Raw genomic sequence first — 23416 nt, 5'->3', positions numbered from 1 at the left:
AACCTACCTACTAAACATGGAAAGCGCTGACCGACAAGAATAGCCGCCGATTGGGGAAGAAAAATAGATGCACTTGTTGAGAAGCGGTTCGTGAAGGCGTGTCATCCGAGGTCGGTTGGTGTCGCTTACCTCTTCCTGAGGGACAACAATGGCGGCCTCACGTATCATGGTTGTCTGAAAGTCTCGAATTAGTTCCAGAGCCCATTCGAACAGTTGCGCATGCCCTACCCGCTCTGACGCATACTGACAAGGCCCGTCTCCAGGGCAGACAGTGGAGAGCGCCATACGTAGAGGAGGCCAGGCCGCCAGACAGCTAGGCCATTGTGGATGTATTGGATCCAATTCAATGTCAATTCATGTCGGTTGTGCTTCGTACAAGCTGTGCTGTGCAGTGCAGTGCTTTGCTGTCCTTCTGCTGCATATGCAGTCTCGTGCATAGCTTCAAAATGCGTCTCGAAATAATCTTGCTTGCATTCGGTTTCGGGTTCCCAAAAATTCTTCCAAGGTCTTGAGAATTCAAGAGCTAATGTGCCGAACATGAAAAAAACGAAAAGAGAAAAAAAAAAAATCTAAAAAAAAAAAAAAATCCGAACTTCTGGTGTCCGTTTTCCGTCAGTCTTATTCCGCTAGATCGTTTCTAGTGTGCACGTAAAATGTGCATTGTGGATAAACCTTCCTTTCGAATGCGGATGTCATAAAATTTGCATAGCGAAATGGATTGGACCTCAGCTGACGGATTTTGGAGGTCCACTATTGCAATGCTGGACCCCTGTTGCTGTCACAGAGAGGACACCGCAAAACCCCCCTGTCGTATTACGTCGACTGCGCTGAATCCATCTCCACTCCGACTGTACAGGCGGAGCGGCGCAAAAGGCGAGCGCCACCATTGGATTCTGATGGAATCTGGCGGGTTGGATGAATTGATCAACGAAGTTTTTTTTTTTTTTATCTACTTATTTTTTTTCTCACCTCTGCGCCGCTTTGTTTATCTTTTGCTAGAAACTCAACATCCATTCGAGCCGTTCCAGGCGCCATCCTTTAATAAAGACGAGACGAGTCACCAGCGCGCCACGACATATTTCTTATTTGCTATTGCACATCATCAAGCAAACGATTTGGTCATTGCTTCTCACCGGCCACCAGCGGCCCCGCAGTCACCAAACATCGAGCTCGCCGATAGTCAACCTAACAGCTTCACCAAACCCGTGGCATCGCGTTAAATTTACCTATAGCCGCTTGTCAGGATGGGAACCTACACGTTCAAGTGGTGAGTAAAACTGGGTCATGACCACTGCCCATCAATGGCGTTTTGGTTTTGCTTGTCTTGTCACGACATAAAATGGTTGGAGCAGACAGCTATCGAGCACTCGTGTCACGCGCAATCATTGTGTGCAAAGCTACATTTGGAAAAAGAGAGGAGAAAGAAAAAAAAAAAAAAAAAAAAAAAAAAAAAAAGAGGAGAATTGCAGAAAGAAAGAAAAAGGAAATAAAAAAAAGCAAGGGCGTTTCGGCAACTTCGGAGTCTCTCGAGTTGAGCTCCATGGCGGCAGGAGCGACTGGCTAATTGGATGGATGATGGATCGCTGATGATTTTCCCGTTGAAATTACGACACAGGCCCAACGCTGGCGAGAGCGTCTTTGTGACAGGCACCTTTGACGAGTGGAAAAAGACGGTCCAGCTGGAAAAGGTTGGCGACAATTTCGAAAAGATCGTGACGCTCCCCGAGTCCACCGAAAAGATTTACTACAAGGTTAGCTCCGATTTATCTATGTATTCTCTTCCCCACCAATCAATCCTTCAACATCAGGCCGGCCTGTCAAAATATTCATTTTTGATCCGTCGCGATCCCTCCCGCCATCATCTGTTTGCATTTACTCCGTACTGCACCAAAATGTTCCCGTGGCCCCAGCTTCCACGTTTATCCCCAGTCATTTTGCAGTGATTTCTCGGAGCTCTCCACAAGCCACAGAAACCAAAGCTCACAGCTTTCCCTCGGCCTACCTTGTTCCGCCATGTTTTGAGGCGGCGCCGCGGCTATGCTGCCACTAGCAATTTGAACCGGGCCCAAGCTGGGATTTACCCTAATGTTTCTTATGCCGCCTGCCTGGCCTCACAAGCAACCTTACACCCTCACCCAGTTCCTCACTTGTGATTGGTCGATTCATCTCTTTGGGGTCCATTCACTTTCGCTTGTCCTGTTATACCCGCTAGTTCTCACATTGGAGAAGCTCCCCCCCGTCACTTCGCACGCACGCCCCCTGGGCGCACTATGACGCAACCCCAACTCCCCGCTCGGTGCTCTGGCCGTGGCAGGTAATCAGTAGCCGGACACGAGCAACAAGTGCTGCACGCTGGTGAGATCAGGTAACAATTCGATCCTACCTTGATTGTCATCTGCCCTAGTCTGAGCAAGATACGGGATGCTCGGGGGGAGTCTAGTCTAGTCTAGGCCTTTCATCGGGCGTCATTGCTCACTCACCCGCCAGGCTTGCTGCCCACCAACCCCGGGTGCACAAGTACAAAGAACGTCCCACGCACCAAATTAGTACCTCCTATCGTCTCCCGTCCGCGATCCTTTTCCCTCCCCTCATTTAGCTTCGATTGCCCCAGCCACCCCCTGTATTGCACATTCGGCCAAAGTCCAGTCTCGCTCTAGGACATTTGACCAGCGTGGGTTGAGCTCGCTGAAGCTTTCTTTGCTAATCCAATCCCTTCTTTTAATCGCTCCAGTTTGTTGTGGACGGCCAGTGGACTGTAAACCAGGCTGCCCCGAAAGAGAACGACGCGAGCGGCATTGAGAACAACGTACTCACCCCCGAAGACATCATCAAGAGCGCGCCTGCAGAGACCGCCATCATCAACTCCGTCGCCCCTGAATCCACCACAGTTGCCTTAGCAGCAGACGCTCCTTTGGAAAATAAGGAGAAGGAGGACAAGGAACCCGCAGCCGAAACAGAAGGAGAAATGTCCAAGGATTCCAAGGACTCGCCTGTCCCAGGCGCTTTCCCCGAGACACCGGCAGCTGAGTTGGATAAGGAGGTCAAGATTAACCCGCTCCCTGCTTCTGACGGCGCCGTAAACCCCATCAAGCTTGCGCCTGGTGAGAAGATTCCCGAGGAATTCAAGACCGCCGACATCAACGCAAATGTCAAGCTTGATCCCGAGTCATACGAGAAGGCGGACACTCTCGCCGGCGTCTCTACTACTATCCCCCCTGTCAGCAGCACCATGATCCCCGAGTCGAGCTTGCCCATCGCCGCCGCAAACGATGTCACCGTTAGCTCGGTTGGCCCTGAGTCAACAACCGTTGCCTTGGCTGCCGAGGCGCCCCTGGAGCCCAAGGCCCCCGCAATCGTCAAGGAGAGCCAGGAGAAGGCTGGCGTTGACCCTGAGGCCAGCGCCGTCAGCGAAGAGATCAAGGAGAAGAACGAGGTGGAGGCCGAGCTTCTGAGCAAGGTGCCCGAGGCACCTTCGACCTCTGAGGGAACCGCCGGCAAGGGGACCGAGAAGTCGGAAAATGACAAGACCCTCGCTGAAACGGCGGCTGCAGCGGCCGCCGGTGTTGTGAGTGCTGCTGTCGCTGTCAAGGACAGCGCAGTCGACCAGGCCACCGCCGCCGCTGCGCAGCTACCCGACTCAGTCAAGCAGAGTCTCCCTGCCTCTGTGCAGAGCGCAATTGCGCCAGCGGCTCAGGAAAGTGTGCGACAGGAAGTCTCACCTGAGGTCCCTGTTGAGGTGAAGGAGTCCATCAAGGAGGCTGGTGAGAGCCCGGAGGCTGCGGCCAACACGGCGGCCGTTGAGGAGAAGAAGAAGATAGAGGCGGAGCTTCTCAAGGAGGTTGCAACAGCTCCTGCCGTTGGCGAAGAGTCAAAGAAGGTCGAAGAGAAGGCCGAGGAAAAGGCCGAGGAGAAGGCTGAGGAGAAGGCTCCTGAGAAGACAGACAAGACTGAAGATGACAAGCCTGCGACCAACGGCTCTTCGGAGCCAACCACCAAGGTCGTCAAGGAGCCTGAACCCACAGCAACCAAGGCGCCAGAGACGCCAACCAAGAAGGTCGAGACTCCGAGCATGGCCGCCTCTGGGGACAGCCCGGCGACGGCCGAGAAGAAGAAGAAGAACCGGTTCAGCACCATGATCAGCAAGGTCAAGAGCAAGCTGTCCAGCAAGGATTCCAAGTGAACAAGCGAGTTGAAAATCGAAGGTAGAAAACGGGGTGGTGGTAATTTGGCAACACTTGCACGTCAGGCGCATGCGCGAAATGTTTAATACGTTGGATTTGTATAGACGGGATTGGTGGTTGTGGCCCTGCGCAGTATACCTTTTTCATCGACTTGATCCTTACGCTTTTGCATGGGTCTCGGTTATGTTTTGCTTTTTTCGCATTTTGTTTTGCTCTTTTCTGTTCACTCTGCTATTTCATGTTTTCTGCTTGTTTTTGTTTGGTCATGATATCCCACTGTTCCGCGTCTAATTGAGACTGTTGTGAGGCTATACAAACTTGCGAGCTTATGTAGTTTTGCTAATGTTTGTCTAGACTTGCGAACAAGCATCTGTGTACCATAGAGTCATCATCACTCACTGCTATACTTGTTAGTCAGAAACAATCTGTTACTAGCCTTGCCTGGTTGAAGAGGGTCGCCATGCAATCAATGAGTGTTTCTATGGGTCCCAAGCAGATGGGGCATAGACCAGCCTCTTTTTTGACTCGAAAATCAAACACGAAAAACTAGGCGCGGAATATATCAAAGTCTTGTGTGTATATATACTTAAATGGATGAACTAGACTTTTACAGGAAGAGTCATCATTTTCATGACAATCAATTCGGACTTTAAACACCAGCAGCCGTTGATGTACCTACCTACCCATCTTGTCATGTAGGTAACCCATCTGTAGGGACGTGGAGCTGCATAGACATCATACCGTGCGAATACCGGATATCAGAACTCAGCTTGCTCCAACCAATGCATGGAATCAGTCACGTGTCAGAGCTAGGTAGTTCCCCTCACGAGGCAGTGAGTGACTATTACCACCAAGCTACCTAGCTCAAGAAGATTTAACCGTGGGTAAAACTTTAGCACTGTATTGTTTGCCCCGCCGTTTGATCTCGACTCCCTGCCTTACCTAACGAAGTTGGACCCAGACTCGCCTCGCCCCCTTTCACCATCGCTTTATCAATTGTCACAGCTTGGTCTTCACTCAACTCCAAATTAAATGCTTTAGCGAATCAATTACAACCGCCCCTAGCTCATCAGCGGCTTTTCTTTTTCCTACCTTCGTGTGAGCTGGTCTCGATTGCTCACGTTACGGGTTATTTTGCGTCGGCCCAGTCAGTCAGTATACGGATTTCGAGATAAATCGGCACTCGCCGCCATGAACTCGGCTTCCGGCCTGGGAAAGCAGCCCCCCTCCAACCCGACTGCTCCACCCCAAGCTCATTCATCGGCAACACCCTCAAACGCAACGAGCTCCGAGCCCGGCCGCAGACCTATCCAAATCCCACAGCCAGCGGCTGCTCCGAGAAAGGGGCAAGGTCACAAGAAGCAACACCGGAATTCGCGGAGACCCCTGACGCGTGACGAAATCCACGAACTCGACGATGACGACATGGCCGAGCTACGAGCCGTCCGCAACGCATCCAGCCGGAGGGGCCAGACCTCGATAACTCACCTCCTCGACTACACCCTTCCGCCGCGTCCCTACTCAGAATACCGCTCTCACCACCACTCATCCTCGAGGTCGTATCGCCGGAATCCGACATGGGGCCCCGGATCGGGCCATCACGCCGGGGACAAAGCTCGTTATGTGCACGCCAACTACAGATTCGTCGTCTCGCCCAAAGGTGACTATCGGAAGCAGGCTGCAAACGCCGACGAGCGTCTCGAGTGGGGCGACGTCCTGCAGGTCATTGCATCGTCGGAATCGCAGTCTACTCAATGCCCGATATGCCTGTCGGAGCCGGTGGCACCCCGCATGGCTAAATGCGGTCACATATTCTGCCTGCCATGCATATTGAGATTCATGCACTCGTCATCAAGCGATGACGTGCCTGCGCCTGGGACTGGGGCAGACAGACGACCTAAATGGAAGAAGTGCCCCATATGCGAGGATAGCATTTTCATCTACGAGGTCAGACCTGTGCGGTTCTACGCTGGCCAGGAGAGCCCTCTGCCGCGGCCGGGAGATGATGTGATTCTACGGCTCATGGTGCGGCAGTCGGGCTCAACTCTTGCCCTACCCAAAGGAACGAGCCTGGATATCTTAAACGTCGGACAGGATGTGCCATGGCACTTTGCTGCTAATATTATGGACTATGCCCGTATCATCAAAGGAACGGGGCAATACATGTCGGAGCAGTACGATGAGGAGGTTGCAGCCTTGCTGCTGCAGGAGAAGGAGGACGAGCTTATGTTTCACCAAGATAACGAGTGGACGCAGCGCGCCATAAAGAGCATCAATGCTGCCAAGGAAAAGGTCGCGGAGCTGGGCGGTCCGGAAGCTGCCCTGACTTCGCCAAGCGATGGTGGGTCTGGTTCACAGAAACGGGAGCCTGACTTTCACTTTTACACTTCGCAGCCACACCTCTACCTTTCACCACTTGATATAAGGATTCTCAAGACCCAATTCGGCACCTTCTCGTCCTTCCCGTCGACGTTCCTGCCGCGGGTCGAGCACATCTCGACGGGCCACGCTCTGGACGAAGAGACACGGAACCGGGCCAAGTACCTCGGACACCTGCCACTGGGGTGCAACATATCGTTCCTGGAGTGCGATTGGACCGACATTGTACCGGCCGAGATCCTGGAAAGGTACTCGAACGAGATTGAGCGACGGCGCAAGCGGAACCGCGACAAGGCGGCTCAGGAAGAACGAGAACGACAGCAGGCAGACCGGCTCGAGGCGGCGGCGATGCGGGGAGCGAGGCGGACTCTGATGATGCCGGCGACGGAAGAAGAGGTCAGGATCCGATTCGGCGGCGAGCAGGTGGTCAATCCAGACGACTTCATACCGCTGGGTGGCTCAACACCACCGAACCCGCGCAAGGGATTCTCACAACTAGCGGGCGTTTCGACTAGTCCGTCGTCGTCAAGAACGGTGTGGGGCACGCCGGCTCTGCCACCGTCTTCGTCGCTAGATGAGGCGTCGGCGTCGGCTCCGCAGCGGCCGTTGGACGACGGCTGGCTTAAGGACGACGTCTTCCTGGAAAGCTTGAGCGCTGCCGATGTGGCGGCACAGATGGCGGCTTTGGGGGTCGATGACGGCAGCGCGGGGCCTGCAGCGGGATCTAGCAGTAACAGTGGTGTTGCTGGTGGTGGTGGTGGCGGCGGAGCCAAGAAGAAGAAGAAGCAGAAGATCACGCTGATGAGCACAGGTGGACGTCGGGGTAATTGAAATGGGCAGAGGTGGGCGTTGTGGTTGTGAAGATTCACCTATAACCTTTCTTTTTTTTTTTGCCCCTCTCTCTTCTTTTACCCAGCTTGCTTTACATGGTCAGGTTTTAAGCCTGCAGCGTTTTCTTCATCCTTTTTCTCTCTCTCTCTGTTTTTTTTTTTCGTTATCCCAAACTGGGTTACAACTCATTTTGAGTATAAAACTCTTACTTACTGTACTATGACCAAATACTGACTGACAGGTTCTATTTTTCTGGTGACTTTAAAAGGTTCGCTTCAAGCGGGTTTCCTTCCATACACGGGGAATAAGCCGCAGGCGGATTGGACCTTGTATCTTGACAAAGCTCACCTAGCCGCCGAGAACACCACCAAAGACAAAGTCTCAGCTGGGTGAAGGAATAATACGCGTAATCAGGACTTTGATAGGTCAATTCGCTTCAGTCATCGGGCACCCATTGGCAGGTTGGCAGGTTGGCAGGGCTAGCGGCCCGTACCCCAATCTGGAGGGGGTTCTTGACTCTTTCTTTCAGCCTTACCAACTTCTTTCCTATTTGTAGTGGATTCAGGGGGGTTCAGTGGGTGTGTTTCTCCGCACGCCTAGAACAACGGTCAGGCCAAACCCCTGGGATGGCTATGTAACATAATTGGCGGTTTTGTCTTCCAACAAGGAACATTGTTCGACGCCAAGTTTTATTGTCCTTTTCTTTCCTTTTCTGCCATTGCTCGCCTCCTGTACCTTGCGGAATGATGCATCTAGGTGACAGCAAGGGTTTTGCTGAGGTAGTGTAAAATTGGTGACTTATTTTCTGTATGGGTTTGGTTTAATTTTGTAAACAATCCGTCCATGACTTGCCTTTGTTATTTACAACATTCTTTCTGCTCCTGCCATCGTCTATCCATGGGCAGCAGGTTAATGGAAGTGGAAGTTCCCGAGTTGCACTGTGGAAACTTGCACAAGTATGGTTTGCCGTTTTGATGTTTATAGTCGCGGGGCATCGATATGTCTGTCATCCAATCTGTTTGCATATGGGCACCATGACATGAAATAAATGAGGGTATATCATCATTATTAAATACTTTCTATCAAATGTCCGCGCTATTACCAAGCCTGTGCCACAAAAAAATATATTACCCCAAAGTTAGAAAGGAGGAACAAGAAAAACAAAAGAGTAAGCCCGTAAACGCCAATGCTATGCCCAAAGCCGCAATGCTGTTTGTGTGTGGTGTATTTCAAACCCATCAAGTACATGGTCTGATTTAACTACCTACCTCGCATCTAATCCTCTCCAAACAGGATGTCGATGATCTCATCCAGGAAGGTATAGACCAAATGAGTGCTGTACACAATAAGGAGTCCATTAGCAACGTATACAACACAGAGGCCAGGAGGGCCCTTTTTTTTCCAACTTGAGAGCAGAGGGGGATCCAATGGTTCCAATAAAAGTACTTACTTCAGCCGCTGGTTGTTCAGCGTCGCAAAGATACGCCTGCTCGCCGCCTGCGCATTCAGCCTTCCGACCACGCTGCCCGCCAGGTCCGGAACGAGCGTGGCGAGCATGAGGCTGGCCTCGGTGCGGGTCCTAGACTTTTGCGCGGGGGTGCGCGGCGCCTTTGCAGGCCTCTGGGTGGCGCTACCGCCGCCGGGCCACATGCTGTCGCGCACGAGGCCGACGTACTTGAGCACGGCGTCCTGCTGGACCAGGAGGCGGACATTGTCGCGCAGCTTGCGCTCAATGGTACCGCCCAGTAGCTGGTGCAAGACCACGACGACGGCACGGCCGCGCAGCCAGTTGTTGCCGCGGTTCAGCTCAAAGACCTCGAGGAAGACGTCGCAGATGGGCTTGACGAATGGCTCGAGCTCCTTGTTCTCAAAGGCGTTGAGCTCCGCCTCGGCCTCGGCGGCGGACATGCCGCTCTCGTCGGCGCCGACGACACCGCCGCTACCACCGCCCAGTGGCACCGTGTTGTTGAGCTGGCTCGTCGCCGCCGCGATCAGGTTCTGCCCGGCCAGTGAAAGCTGGTCCAACACTGGGATGCTACCGAGTATGTCTTCCATGCCATCGGCGACCGAGTCGTACAGGCGAGTCATCATATCCTTTTTGTCCTCTCGGTCGACGAGGTCGCGACCAGCGGCGCCGGCGCCGGAAACGCCAGTCTGGGATAAGAATGCACGCAAGTCACGGCTGCGGCAGGCCTCGGGCAGCAGAAGCAACTCACGCATATATCTCTCGAGGGCGTCACGGCGCTTCTGCAGAAACTCGCTCTGCAGCTTCATGACCATGCGACGGCGCGGAAAGTCTAGGTTGCGGACCGATGGATAGCGCGACCGCAGCTTCTGGTGCAGCTCGAGGAACTCGCTGTAGCGCCGCGTCACTACCCACGTCGCCGCCGGCATTTTCTCACCAGCATCACGTGAGACCTCAATTGCGTATAGCGCATACTCCTTGCCGTCGTCGTCGCGCCCAACCTGAATCCCTGTGATCTTGATTGTCGATCGCCCGTAGAGGCTGTTGTCGCTCTCCTGGATCACGTATTGCTGACGCTGCAGCTCTTTGCGCCGAATCTCTCTCTGTAAGCTGGCCTTGGACTTGCGCAGAATCCTGAGCTCGGCAGTATTGTTGGTCAGCTCTGCCTTGCGTTGTAGAGACTCTACAATAGCCTCCTGCGCAACCAGCTTGTCAATATCGTTGCTCAACGCTGTGATCGCCTCGGCCAATCCAAGGTCCCCGGGCGCAGCCTCGTGGACCTCGTCAATGTCGTCATCTTCGCCTCCTCCGTCAGGATCTTCGCGCTCGTCCGAGAGGTGCTTGTCTTCATCCGCAAACAAGTCGTTGTCTTCAAATACACCAATCCGGGAAGCGGCACTGACCAGGCCCAGGGATGACAGGCTGGGCTTTTCAACCTCCTTGGCCGCTTGACCCGGCCTCGAGATGTCGAGTGATCCACGCGCAGAACCTCTTAGGGAGTCCGTCTCCGGCGAGAATACGCCTGAGCTGGAATCCTCGCCTCCAAAGAGGGAAGCCCGGAGATCCTCGGCGGTTGGTGGTTGGCTGTCTTCCATGATGGTGTTGAGCGCATCCTCAACCGCCTTGACAACTCGGGTATCCGGTGGTGGGGCTGTCATGGGTTCCTGGTCCAGGCTCTGGACAGAATCGGCGAGTGCTTCATTGTCCCAGTCTTCTTCTTCTCCAAATAAGGGACTCGAGTTTCCTTCATCCAGAGACCTGCGGGAAGAAGTAAGTGGGTCAAGGCCACTGCCGTTAACATTCAAGGATCTGAGATCCGATGTTGAACCAGCCCTCCGATTGGGCACGGGGTTGAGCCGGTTGGCCAGTCTAGTTGCGTGGTTTGGTCTCGCCGTCGTGAAAGATTGCGAAGCTCGGTTCAGTACAGGCGAAGTCGGACTTGGTACTACTGTTGTTAACGACGGACCCGCAGGTTCCGGGGTATATGGCGCCGCGATCCGGGAAGCGGCCTCTTCAGCGGCCAGACACTTGTAAAACAAATCTGATTTTTTAAAGTTTTGAAAATGGTTGATTCGCATCTCGTCCAGCACCGCAGTTTGCGCGCGTAGGATGGCGCGTCGGGCTCGATAGTACTGGGCGGGGATAGCCTTGCTACCAGCATCAAGGAACTCCTGAACGAGCTTCCGTGACGATGGCGGGACTTTCAAAACAGGCATTGATAAATATGCTTGGTTGATCTGGGCAAGGTCGAGCCTGTCCGAGTTGTTCCACGGCGGCAAGACCAAGGGAAGCTGCTCGTCCTCGGGACCATCATCTTCCAATGGGTTGCGGAAACCGTCTACAACGAGCCAAAACTGAACTAGAGGTAATAGTCGCTGTCTGTCCATGTACTCCATGAAATATGAGAGTCCAGACGAGTCTCGGAGCAATTCCTCCAGGGACGCATTCTCGAGCCGCGAGGCGCGCGGGGGAGCCTGGCTGGGCATCGGCACCTGCGCAGCCCGCCGGTCACCGCCAGCCGCCGCAAGCTGCTGAACCCTTTGGTCAAGCAGCCTTTTCCCCATCTCTAAACGCCTCAGATGAACCGGATCCTGCCCTTCCTTCTGCGACTCTCGCTTCAGCTGGCTCGCAACCTCACTGCGAAACCGCCTGGCGTCGGACAGGTTAGAGACCTTGCGCACGGAGCGGACAAACTTTTCAAACCGTCGCTCACTGTCGCCGGGGCTGAGGCGCGGAAATGCCACGGGCTTGGACGTCTTGGGTGCAGGCGAGGCGTGCTGGTCCAGCGCCGCGCGCAGCTTTCTGACCGTCGACCTGTCCTGCAGCATGCTCCGACCGTAGTTCTCCATAACCTGATTCCACGTGTCCGGATCCGAAAGCATCTGCATGACGGATCCGAGCACTGCGCAAGCGACAATCTCACGTACAAGAGTCGTAACGGCCCGGCTCCTCGACATGTTCTCCGGTAGCACCTTGGGCAAGAGCTTGGCCACGACGTCGCGCAGGTACTCCTGCTGAGTGGTCTTGGCGTCCATGTGCGACAGGGCGGCGGCCGGGTGCAGCTTCCCATCATTGTACTTGGCCGCGATGGCCAGGTCCAGCTCGTCCGTCTCGGTGACGGAGCGGTTCAACTTCTTGCCCCGGACGGCACGCTCGGCGTCGTAAAAGCCACGGAAGTGCGCCGTCAGAATCGGCACCAAACGGCTGGTCAGGACCTCGGCCAGGTCAACTTGCAATATACGGTCGCGGATGTTGCCGAGCGCGGCGCGGATGGCACGGTCCACCTCGTTGGTGAAGATGGGGTTCTTGCTGATGCTGCCGTACCACGACTGCACGAAATCGCGGACGATGTAGCCGAGTACCTCCTCGACGGCCTCGGAGACCTTGGGAGTATCCGGGGCGATGGGATCTGGGTCATACGACTGTCGGGATTCGAGGGCGGCGAGCTCGGCCGGCCACGCGGAGGGTGCGACAAAGGCGACGCCGTGCGGTCTCCGGGACGACCACGTCTGGGTTCGGTATTGGGCGCCGCGCGATGTCATTAATACAAGTGCGGCGAGGCCCGCTACAGCAAGCACCGCGCCGGTGACGAATGCATAACCGGCGAGTCGGAGGGGCGGAAACCAGTGTGTCGCATAGCCCCAGCCGACGAAGCTTGCGAGAGCCGCAAGGGCCAACTCTTTCGTCTTTAGAGGGGCCATGATGCAGAGACACGGAACTATGACGAAGGGGGCGGCGGCAGTAGCAGAGGCTCGAGATCTGCACCTACGAGCCTGCCTCCCATTGTTTTATGGCGGTTGGGTTAGTTGTGCTGTTGGTTTCCGGTTTACTTGTGGTTCATGGATCATTGTTTGCTTGGTTATAGAGAATAGTTTTGGTTGCTTTTTGCTGCCGTTGTGGTTGCATCACACACACACGCCAGCACAGCGGCTCCGCTGGAGCTACGGCGGGGCCTCCCCCTGGAACGGTTTCCACATGACAAAACGTCAGTGCAGAACTGCGTTAGCGTAGTGGGGAAATTACTGTGTGACATACAGTACAGTGTCAAATCAAAAGTGTATTGTGCCCAATCGAGTCGAGTTTTGGGAAAGAGCCCGCCGTCAACTTCATTTCTTCTTCATATCTCTTCAGCACGAATACCCTGAGCGAAGAGGTTGATCCTGGCGGCATGGTATAAATATCTTAGGTAGTTCTAGAACTGATTTTGTAACTCGCTCTTTCCGAATAACTTCATCTTCCAAGTATTCGTAGTATTTGTGTTGTCCAGTTGAGACTTAAACTTGGTCGATTAGGTTTATGAGGGCTCGTTTGTTCACCTTACCATGCGGTCCTTCGCTCCGCTGAACTACTCCGTCCTGTGGCAAACACTATTGAGATGCATCATGTTACCTGACCTTGGATCATCTCTAGAAATAGGTCAGGAGCCATCAAGCCATGTACTTCGTACCTTACCTTCCTAGACCTTAGGTACCTACCTTACCTTACATAGGTATGCTTGGTTTCTCTTATCCGTATTTCCTATTCCTTATCTGGAGCCAACGCTAGCCTGCCGATACTCATGTGATCAACTTAGTTCCCAAATTCCCCGTTGCACGTTCCTTTCCGTTGAATTCTAAATTGTGTTACGCTGTCCCGAGCGCCCTTTTCAACATGGATTGCTGTCTGTCCACACTCATCCGATTTCGATCTCGACCCCTCGTTAAGTAAACAAGGGCTAGATGAAAACCTCTACTATAGTACATCGTTTGATGTTGAACTTGATTGTGAAACTGGTTTGTCATATTTTCTGCCTCGAAAGGAATGTCGTCGGTACTCCGGCTCCGGCCCGGCCTCATCTTATGAATATATCAGGGGCTCCTATTTCTGCCAAATCTACGACCTACCAAGAAATATATTTTTTTATGATAGTTTGCTTGCCAATCACAAACTGCAAGCTATCGGGGTCTGCCTTGCAGCGTGGTCTCCATCTAGAGTTAGCAGAATATTTATCTACAAAGTATTTTCCCAAGCCGTCTTACTTTCGTTTTATGGGAGGCACAAATTACAAGTTTTCCAAATACACATGACATTCAAATTTAGTCTTCAGAAGGCCGAAAGAACAAAGTAAACCTAGTCGAGTTTTAGGTCGCGATTAATGATATTATTACCTTCGGTGGTCCGGAGGGCGACATTGATGGGACTAATTCCAGTACAACCCAGGATCAACAAGGAATTCTTCGAGTTTCGCATCCGTACGCCACTAGGCCACAAAACCCCGACATGATTGGCACAAACATATATTTAAATATCTGTGTAAGTGAGTATATATATTACTTGTGATGAAAGCCTCCCGGAAATCCGAGTTGAAAATTTGGCATAGTTTGCCATAAATCCCCCAAGACAAATACCACAATCTTCTATCTGACAAGAAACAAATTCCATACACAAAATGCCTTCCTCAGCCTCCAACGTACAAAAGTACTCGGATGAGGAAATTTCACAGCTGGAAAAGCTCGCCATCGAGCTTTCCGGGGCTGTCAAACGGATACGCGCAGAAAATCAGACCACCAAAGCTAGTTACAACGATGCCCCTCGCCAGCAGGCTATGAAGGTAGCCGATGACATCCAATACCTGCTGCGCGGGCCCAAAGAGTATATGCGGGACAGTTGGTTGTTGCAAATGGTCGTTGCCGCATTGGTTGCCTTTGAGGATTTCAAAGGTTTTGATCATATACCCACAGAGGGTGCCATCTCGTTTGCCGAAATGGCCAAGAAGCTCAACGCAGATGTAAATTTAATACGTGAGTAGTCCACCATCCCGGCTTGATAACCTTGTCGATGTTCATTTCCGAGAACTAAACGTTATGCGGCCGCAATGGGGCTCTTTTTAGGTCGCATAACAAACCCTCTGGTAGCCAGCAAAGTCTTGAAGCTGGTCGATGGAGATAAAATCGCCCACAGCACACGGTCCAGGTCCTTGATCGGTATTCAACAGGCCCGGGGACACGATACTGTATTGTGAGTACCTTTTCTTACTGTTTTTGTAGAGGTTAGACATGCCAACCCAGTGTAACTTACTCAACCGTCCCGGAGAGACAGCAACAAGTATGTGCACCCAGGAGCGCTGGCCATGCCGTCTTACTTTGCAAAGTATGGGCGCAAGGAGCCGACCACCAGACACCATACGCTCTTTACCTTTGCACAAGGCTGCCCTGAGTTGACCATGTGGGAGTGTATGCGTCGACAAGGCCCTGAAAATATCCAGATGTTCATGGACAACATGGCCGTATGGTCTGGAAACCAACCAAAGTACGGGACGTACGATTTTCGGTGGATAGTCGACGTCGGGAAAAAACAGCCCGGGCGGCCCCTTGTTGTCGACGTTGGGGCCAGCAGGGGACACGTCACCCAGGCAATCCTTAAAGCCACGCCTGGCTTGGATGCCAGTCGATGTGTGCTGGAAGATCTACCAGAAGTCATCGAGGAGCTGAAGAGACTGGACCCTGAAGACTTGAGAGCGTCCAGGAAGATTGCGATTGACTTTCACAAAGAACAGCCAGTCAAAGGTATGTTTGTTTCCTTTTCTCCGAGTAGGTGAAAATCAATAAACGAGACCTATCAAAATACTGAATGTTTTTGGTGGTACGGCGTCCACCGTCCAACAGGTGCATTGATATACTTCATCCGCACATGTCTCCACGATTATGGCGACGACGAAAGTATCGAGATATTGCGCATTCTTGTGGACGCCATGGCCGACGACAGCAGGCTACTCATCTTGGAGCAGGTCCTATCCAACCCTCCGAAGCTCTTCGGGGCAGTCATGGACCTGAGCATGATGGTCGTCGGCGGCAAGGAGCGCAACAAGGAGCAGTGGTCCGATATCGCTGCAAGGTCTGGGCTAAGGATCCTCAAGATTCACCAGGATGGCGAGGATGCACTAATGAGTGCGATTGAGTGTGTCAAAGTCACAGCCCGTATTTAATTTACTGGTGGTCTCAAGAGCTTTGGATGGTAACCCTGGCTGTCTGGCTACTCTACTCTACAGGGCAGGATAGGTACTGTATACTTTCACGTGTACGACTAGGATGGATAAAACCATAGAGGAATAGGCCGCTGGTTCTGAGTCTAGTCCCCTGGTACTGTAGAAAACGGGCACAAAATCAAACCGTGTTTTTTTTTTTCTTCTTCTTTTCTTCGGACGACGGCCTCTGCGATCGTCCAATCGTGCTCGAGCGCGTAGCAAAATCCAATGACATCGCAAATCACTGCAAAGTTGTGGGGAAGCTAGAGGTGACAGGTAAGAAGCTAAGCCGATTTGGGACAGCTCGGCACTTGACGCCTCCCTTCCAAGGCGGCGCCCGCGCACTGAACTGGGCGCTAATTTCTCCGCCCTCGTACAGCCCACCCGACCGCCGGGCGATAAACATTCAGAACAGAATTTGTCTAACCAGGCTAAGGTTCTCTCCAATCCTATCGATCGTTGCTCTTCGTCGACTGGATAAAGAGATATTTACTGCAAGACGTCGACTGCGTATAATATCAATCCGTTAGCCGCGTCGGATCGCGCGGGTCTGTCGTCAACCGACTTCTACCAATCACGACGATATTTTCAGCTACAAATTTGACTTGAACTGCACCTGTATGTATGTTCGATTTCGCATTCTTCATCGCCTTCCAGCCTCAGCTCGAAGCTAGTCGCTACCCGACTTTTCTCTTCTAAACACGAAAAAGGCGTGCCATATCCAAATCTTTCACTGACAGCCGCCCTTGAAGACTTAACTACTAGGCAACATGACCGAGGTCTCTTCGACCCGCCTCTATCTGGGAAACCTCCCGCGCTCTGGTATGTCCATGTCGATGTCCTCAAGTGCTCACCTCTCCGAGTAAAATCAATCATTTTACTTTGACGCTAGTTTGACCGACGAGCTAACCGAGTTCACTACAGCCACAAAGGAGGATGTCTCAACCCACTTCTCCAGCCATGGTACGGGCAAGATCACCGAGATCAAGCTAATGAACGGTTTCGGCTTCATCGAGTACGATGACCCCCTGGACGCTCGTGACGTCGTTCCCGGTAAGCACCACCCCTCCTTCCAAACAAACAAAGCGAATACAGAATCCATGTGTTTGCCTTCACTTTGGCGTCTATTATCTCAGAAGCTGACTTCTTACGCTCTCTTCCCAGCTTTTCGTACGTAACCCGATTCGCTACTATATATTACTGTCTGCCGGGAGTGTCTCGTCGCCAAATCTTGGTTGCCACTAAATCTGAAATCGATACTTTCCCTTGCTAACACGCCTTGTCAGACGGTTCGACTTTCATGGGAGAGCGCCTCACGGTCCAGTTCGCCCGCGGCACCCGCAACCGAGAAGGAGGAAGCGGTAGTGGTGGTGGTGGTGGCGGTGGCGGCGGCGGTTATGGCGGCGAGCGCTCTGGACCACGGCCTCGACGTACTGCGTTCCGCATGCAAATCAGCGGGCTACCCGTTGACACCAGCTGGCAGGTCTGTCCTTACTCCCGTTTCTTGTCTCCGGATTGATGGATTTGGACCCCCCCTCTACACTCCTTTGGATCCGTGGCAACGTTGGTTTCTGTTTTCCGCCCGACCGAGTCCTGGCTGGATTGCATCTGCTGCCTTTTCGTTCCCATGGGCAGGATCTTTGTTTTCCGACCAGGCCGGTCCGGATGGATCTCCCACATTTGGATTCCTTTTGACTCCCAGGAAGCTTGGACGTGATATTGCTCCGGTGAAGGACCTCCAAGCCGGATCGTTACCACGCAACCTCACCCCAGGTCCTTCCTTGGTGTAGACGGACATCGCATAGTTTTCCACTTGCGTCAGGAGTCTTCAGCAACCCGCAGCCCAAGTCAACATTCGCAGACGCTCCTGGCCTTCCACTTACACGGCCTCTGGATCTAGGACCTGAAAGATTTTGCTCGGCAATCCCAGCTCGATGTGGTCTACTCCGAGACTGGACGGAATAACAATGGCGAGGGGTAAGTTTTTGGATGATGTCAATGTTTGGATGTTCACCGGAGCGCGGCCCTGACGACTTTTTTTTGCTTTTTCTCCATGGCCAGCTTTGTCGAATTCGAGACTGCCGCGGACCTGGCCTCTGCCGTTGAAGCCTTGGATGGCAAGGAATTCAAGGATAAGATCGTCCGCTGTGTTGCGAATGTGAGTTTGTTTTTTACAGGACCTTGTTCACAGCCAGCTCTTCCTCGGCTCCGTCGGACCCTGGAGCTCTCTTTTCTGACAACCACCAAGACCCAGCCGGATCCCCCGCCACGTGATGGTCGCGGCAGGTCTCGGTCCCCGCCTGGCCGCCGCCCGTACGGCCCCCCTGGTGACGAATATGATCGTCGCGGTCCGCCTCGCGGGTATAGCCCTCCCCGCCGTGATGGATATCGCGATGGGTACCGTGATCGCAGTCCTCCTCGTAGGGAGTACTATGATGACCGTGCCCGGTACCGGTCCCCGCCGCGTCATGGCCGTGGTCCTCCAATGGATGACTACCCTCCGCCTCCCCCGCGTGGCCGGTACGATCATGACCCGTACCGCCGCGACTACCCCCCTCCTGACCCTTATGCCAACGGCCGGCCCTACGATCGACCTCCTCCCCGCGATTTCCCTCCTAGGGACCCTGGCTATGCCCGTGAGGGCGGCTATCCGCGAGAGTACGATCGCCCAGGACGCTACTGGTAAATCTACTCCAAAAAAAAACTTTGTCGGGCGTTCGAACCGTCCTTGACTCTTATTCTTAGATGCCCGCAGAACAAGACGGGGCTGTCCCACAATGCAGCCGTGTCGACAAAAAGCAGATAATTTTCGCCTCTCCCGAAGAGGGTATGTATGACGAATGATTGACCTGTGGACTGGATATGTTTTGCTTTTATCCGCGAGTTGTAACCAAAGGTTATCGGGCTCCACCGGATCTCGGCTGGGCTTTCTCACTTGTATACTGGACAATCACTGTGGCATGAAACCCTTCCGATGAACCTCCAGGTCCGTCGCGAGGTTTTATTTCCAGTGTTTTTTTTTTCCAAGGTCTTGGACATGGAACTTCCGTTCATCGTCCATAAGTGTCAAGGATTGTTGTGTTTGCCTGGTTTTCTATTTTTCACAACCGTCGGTTTTTATCTTCAACCACAGAATGACCTCACGCCCTTACCACGTCTCTAGCCGGCTTATGTTTTTTTGGCGTCTTTGTTTGTTCATTTTAATCCCATGAATGTTATGATATGGAAGGGGGAAATAGGTGGCTACATCCTTATCTTGACGTTGTTGGGGATGGATCTGCCAAAGAACATATGTATTCAAAGTATATGAATAGTCAAGGACGGCATCGAAGCGTTTTTATTATGATTGATTAGTCAATCTTTTGCAAGTGTGTTCCCATCAAACGTATGTGAACAACTTGTATCAGTGTGGTTGTTTCTTTTTTTTTTCTCGTCCCCCCTTTTAAGTACAGTGCTAAACTGATACATTTGTGATGTCTGGCGCATTGAATAATGCTCTCGTTACGGTACCATCGCAAACGGCGTGTCGTGCCATGAACTGCCTACGACCCAGTCAAAGCTGTCAGGGATCCTGGGGAACATTATGACATCAGTAAGGCAAGAAAATCGGTCAAGGGAACAGAGTAATGCTTTCGACGAAGAAGAAAATGACAGGCGGCAAGAAAGAACTCTTCCTTGGGGGTCTGCTTGAACCTTGGGCCCCCTTGAAGTGTGGGGTCACTTCACCTTTGTTGGTAATGTTTAAGAAAAAAAAGTTGACCTCCACCCCCCCTTTTACCATGTGGGTGTGTTTCGAGTCTTTCCCGGGAACACACTTTGTTATCTCTCTCTCTCTCTCTCTCTCTCTCTCTCTCTCTCTCTCTCTCTCTCTCTCTCTCTCTCTCTCTCTCTCTCTCTCTCTTTTTTGGTCAGGCATATCTTCTTTCGGGAAATGTGGTCCGATAGTATTACTCTTTTCGTTATGCTTCGAGTTTGAGGCTCGAAAAAAAAAGGCTTTTTTTCAAGGTTTGCCGCAGACCGCAAGGCGCTTAATGTTCGAGGTGTTTGTAAAACAATCATCGGACGTCATTCCAAAACACTACAGTCCAACTTGGGTAAGCCAATCAGATTTCTCAGCTGTAGGTATTATTCCCTCTTCCCGAACAAGTTTTAGAATTTTTAAGATGATTTTGGTTTATTTGGAAGGGGGGGGAGGAAAATACATGCTCGCTCTTTTTTTAAAAATCCCCAAAAACAAGCGAAACCTGGGACCAGTCCGGATTATCCTTCTAAAAGCTCACAAAACAAAAGGCCAAAGCAAAGTAGTAGTTCCAACTAAGAATAAGGGCTCCAAATAAGTAACAGAAAAAAAATAACTGGAAAGATGTGCATAGAAGACATTTACATATAAACAGAGATAACGAAGACCATTTGGGGGGAAAACCCTCGGACTGGTAAGACAAGTAAATGCCACCCCGTTGGAGGAAAAACCCCGAACCATTCATTATCTGCTACTTGACATGATACTGTTTAAAAATAAAAAAAAAGGAGGTTTTGCTTAATGAGAGTAACGGGAAAAGATTAAAAAAAAACCTTCTACTCTTCATCATCAAAATAGCCCTCTTCGGTAGCTGCCTGCGTAGTGGTCTCGGCCGGCTGGGTCTGCTCGTCGGCCTCGGCCTCTAACCTCTTGTTGATCTCCTTGATGAGCTCCTTGAACAGCTCGCGCTTCTTGTTGTTGTTCTTTCCGTTGTTGTCTCCGCCGTTACCGTTAGCCTTTGCACCCTTGGCGTTGGCGGCGTTGTTGTTCTTCTTGCCTCCCTTGGCGTTGGCGGTGCCCTTCTTCTTGCCGCCGGTGTTCTTCTTGGCGGCGCCGCTGGTGGAGGCGGCGGGGGCGGCGACGCGGGTGGTGTTCTGGTCCTTGAGGACGCCGTTGGCCGTGTTGTGCTCAACCAGCGCCTTGGCGACGGCCGCGCCCTGGTCGGCCAGGGAAGCGGTGGCGATGGCCTCGGAGGTGGTTTCGAAGTCGCGCTGGTCGGCCTTGACCTGGTCGCTGGCGCTCTTGGCGGTGGCGGCGGTCTTGATGTTGTCGACCGTGTTGACGTGGGCGGTGATGTCGGTCTGCTGGATGGCGACGCAACCACCAAAGTTCTGCTTGTTACGGCAACGAACCATGCAAAGATCACCAGTGGAGCCTAGATTAAGTGGTAAAAAGAAAAAAGAGAGTCAGTCAAAAAAAAAGTCATTCCCGGAGCGGTTGGCACATTTATTGGGGAGGATTTTGTCGTGAACCACCACCAAATGGTTACTTCAGCATTGAACACTTACCACCAATGCAAGTCATGTTGTTGGGCATCGTGGCGGTGACCTCGATGTTGTCGCCGTTCTTGGTCTCCTTGGTCGTGAGCTTGGTCTGGCCAGTCAAACCGTTGGAGTTGTTGGTGAGATCCAGGTCGCAGTCGTAAGGACCAGCACCTTGAGAACCGCCCTGCTTGATGGTGAGGACAAGGTTGCTGCCCTTCTTGACGGTGGTGACGGCATTCTTGGACAGGTTGATCTCAGAGGTCTCGCCGATATCAATGTTACCAGCAGCAGTCCTTCCGCAAGCGTTGACCATGTTCTCCCTGATCTCGGCGTCCGAGATGAAGTTGGCGTCGGCAGGGTTGTTGACGTCGACTGTAGTGAGTTGTCATTTTTTTTTGTTAGTATATATAAGAGTATATTGAGCGTATAACTGCTTTACTGGTTGGTTTGGGGCGGAGACATACGCTGGAGAGGTGCACTCGTGCCCTTTTCACCAACAGCCTTCTGGACAGCACCCTGAGCGTTGGCAAAAGCCAGAAGGGCCGAGAAGGCCAGAGTTCGTGTGATGGAAGGCATTTTGACTGGAGAACAGGCCAAAAATGGAAGCACTGAAATGAAATATAAGAGAGGATTCGACGATGAGAAGGGTATTGATGTTGTTTTTTTTTGGTTGTTTTTCCCTAAAAAGTTGTGCCTGCACAGGTGAAGTCGAAGCGAAAGTTACTAAAAGGACCTTAAGGAAAGGAACTACAGCCTGCCGGAGGATTGAAGGATAGTAAGAAGGTAAGAAGGGAAGAGAGAAAGTGAATCTCGAGTTCGTGATGGTTTTGTGCTACTCTTCTATGGGATGGCAGTTTAATAGATATTTTCCGTTTTGGCCCGGTCCACCCAACCCCTAGTCCAGTCCGACGGCCCCCTATCCCAGCCCTGTCTCTTGACCTTCCTCATTTCAGTTGAGATGGACGGCATGGCCCTTGATGGGAGAAGGGGGGCGTGTCCATCGTACCATGCCGGTGGGACCAGGAACAGCGCATGGGACGACGGCAAAGATAGCGAGTGGACCATGACTATCAAGGAGTTGAACCTATTTAGGATGTCCGCTGGTGTTTAGGTGGGGGGATATTCTCTTGCCAACGCAACTTTTGGCGGGTGACAGGGGGCTGGGAGGGTCATTGTAAGTGGGCATAATGTCGAGACATCTGCAACGGTCATTGTCGCGATGTGGAGTGCGACCTTCAAGGATCTGGTCCAAGAAATTTGCCGGTGTGGATCTCCCGTTCAACGTCGATCCACGCGCATTAGGAGCCTCATTCTGCCACAATAAGTAGCGGAACCACACAGAGCTTGTTTCGGCCAGTATGGATAACGCCTTTTGATTGGTGGTACTCTAGTGTTTCGTGTCCCCATTTGTTATAAAGGGGAAAGGGGATAAATTATTACAAACTCGGGATTCGGACATGATGCCGAAGTAAAGTACATAGACTCTGATAAAAAGAAATAAACTAAAAAAGCACAAATCATTAATTTAGTGACGGAAGACACATGGCAAATGTGCATTTTTCTAGACTTCGTCTCGTCTGAATCCCAAGAGTCTATCTACATTACATTTTCACAGGACCGGGAGATGTACTGTAAGATGGAGGTGAACTTTTTTTTTTATACATCTACCATAGGGAGTCTGTTGCATTTGCATGTTTTACCGGTATTTATTTCAGATAGTCAGCTCCGACGATGGTGTGGTGTGGATATATTTGGTCTGATGTATTATTGGGTTGTTTGCTGTGATCATCCATGTTAGCCGCTGTTACACAATCGGCCGTTTTAGACCATCTCTTGAAAATTATTTTTTTTTAAACATAATAAGTCTTTTTTTCTCTCTTTTGGGATTCCCCCAGATTCCCCTTTGTCGGATCAGCAATCACCTCTTCGCTTGGCTTCGACTTGATTTCCTCCGGTAAAGCGGCACAATGCAATTTTTGTTTCGGGGGATGACCAAGGCATTCCTTTTAGCGATATTCCACAGCTCTGCGGCGCCTGATGAAATTGGTTGTGACATGCCTTGCTTCCATTTCCAGGATCTTGGCGTTTTGGCGTGAAACTGGGACCCTCCTGTTGGAGGTGCGACGGGAGGGTCCGACAAATCCCTTCCATGGGCTCAATAAAGCCCGGTGTCTCCACAGCCAAGGATTGGTTTGGACGTTCAACATTCCCACAATACCTATGGGTTTCTTCGTGGCAAAGTATCGAAATAAGTAAATAAAGAACAACAAACTG

General features: G+C 52.0%; 5 protein-coding genes across 5 annotated transcripts; 3 read left to right on the top strand and 2 right to left on the bottom strand.

The window, feature by feature from the left end:
- Positions 1-1244: 1244 nt before the first annotated feature.
- Positions 1245-4180, top strand: PgNI_08258 (uncharacterized protein; the record flags this gene model as incomplete). Its single annotated transcript, XM_031128257.1, has 3 exons — positions 1245-1267; positions 1616-1751; positions 2732-4180. The coding sequence occupies 3 exons, from the start codon at positions 1245-1247 to the stop codon at positions 4178-4180; spliced, it is 1608 nt and encodes a 535-aa protein (XP_030978760.1).
- Positions 4181-5372: 1192 nt separating this feature from the next.
- PgNI_08257 (uncharacterized protein) lies at positions 5373-7391 on the top strand (the record flags this gene model as incomplete). The annotated part of the gene is made up of 1 exon (XM_031128256.1): positions 5373-7391. One exon carries the CDS (start codon positions 5373-5375, stop codon positions 7389-7391), a length of 2019 nt encoding a protein of 672 aa, XP_030978776.1.
- Positions 7392-8467: 1076 nt separating this feature from the next.
- Positions 8468-12557, bottom strand: PgNI_08256 (uncharacterized protein; the record flags this gene model as incomplete). Its single annotated transcript, XM_031128255.1, has 2 exons — positions 8468-8727; positions 8842-12557. The coding sequence occupies 2 exons, from the start codon at positions 12555-12557 to the stop codon at positions 8667-8669; spliced, it is 3777 nt and encodes a 1258-aa protein (XP_030978775.1). The 3' UTR covers positions 8468-8666.
- Positions 12558-14284: 1727 nt separating this feature from the next.
- PgNI_08255 (uncharacterized protein) lies at positions 14285-19202 on the top strand (the record flags this gene model as incomplete). The annotated part of the gene is made up of 11 exons (XM_031128254.1): positions 14285-14636; positions 14727-14853; positions 14935-15401; positions 15501-15782; positions 16625-16681; positions 16784-16912; positions 17024-17029; positions 17146-17342; positions 17760-17836; positions 17921-18017; positions 18108-19202. The coding sequence occupies 11 exons, from the start codon at positions 14285-14287 to the stop codon at positions 18543-18545; spliced, it is 2229 nt and encodes a 742-aa protein (XP_030978778.1). The 3' UTR covers positions 18546-19202.
- A 1112-nt stretch (positions 19203-20314) lies between these two features.
- PgNI_08254 (uncharacterized protein) lies at positions 20315-21914 on the bottom strand. The gene is made up of 3 exons (XM_031128253.1): positions 21607-21914; positions 21167-21514; positions 20315-21033 (listed from the first exon to the last, which is right to left on the bottom strand). The coding sequence occupies exons 1-3, from the start codon at positions 21716-21718 to the stop codon at positions 20435-20437; spliced, it is 1059 nt and encodes a 352-aa protein (XP_030978777.1). The 5' UTR covers positions 21719-21914; the 3' UTR covers positions 20315-20434.
- Between the last annotated feature and the right edge of the window lie 1502 nt (positions 21915-23416).

Source organism: Pyricularia grisea (assembly GCF_004355905.1).
Source record: "Pyricularia grisea strain NI907 chromosome V map unlocalized Pyricularia_grisea_NI907_Scaffold_6, whole genome shotgun sequence".
NCBI lineage: Eukaryota > Fungi > Ascomycota > Sordariomycetes > Magnaporthales > Pyriculariaceae > Pyricularia > Pyricularia grisea.
This window is presented reverse-complemented; position numbering and strand designations above follow the sequence as displayed.

Excerpts from the sequence above, each read along its gene's own strand:
- PgNI_08254 (XM_031128253.1), bottom strand. The coding sequence starts at position 21,718 with ATGCCTTCCATCACACGAACTCTGGCCTTCTCGGCCCTTCTGGCTTTT. Across the intron at positions 21,515-21,606 it reads CACGAGTGCACCTCTCCAGC|TCGACGTCAACAACCCTGCC; the intron begins GTATGTCTCCGC and ends AACTCACTACAG. Across the intron at positions 21,034-21,166 it reads CAACATGACTTGCATTGGTG|GCTCCACTGGTGATCTTTGC; the intron begins GTAAGTGTTCAA and ends CACTTAATCTAG.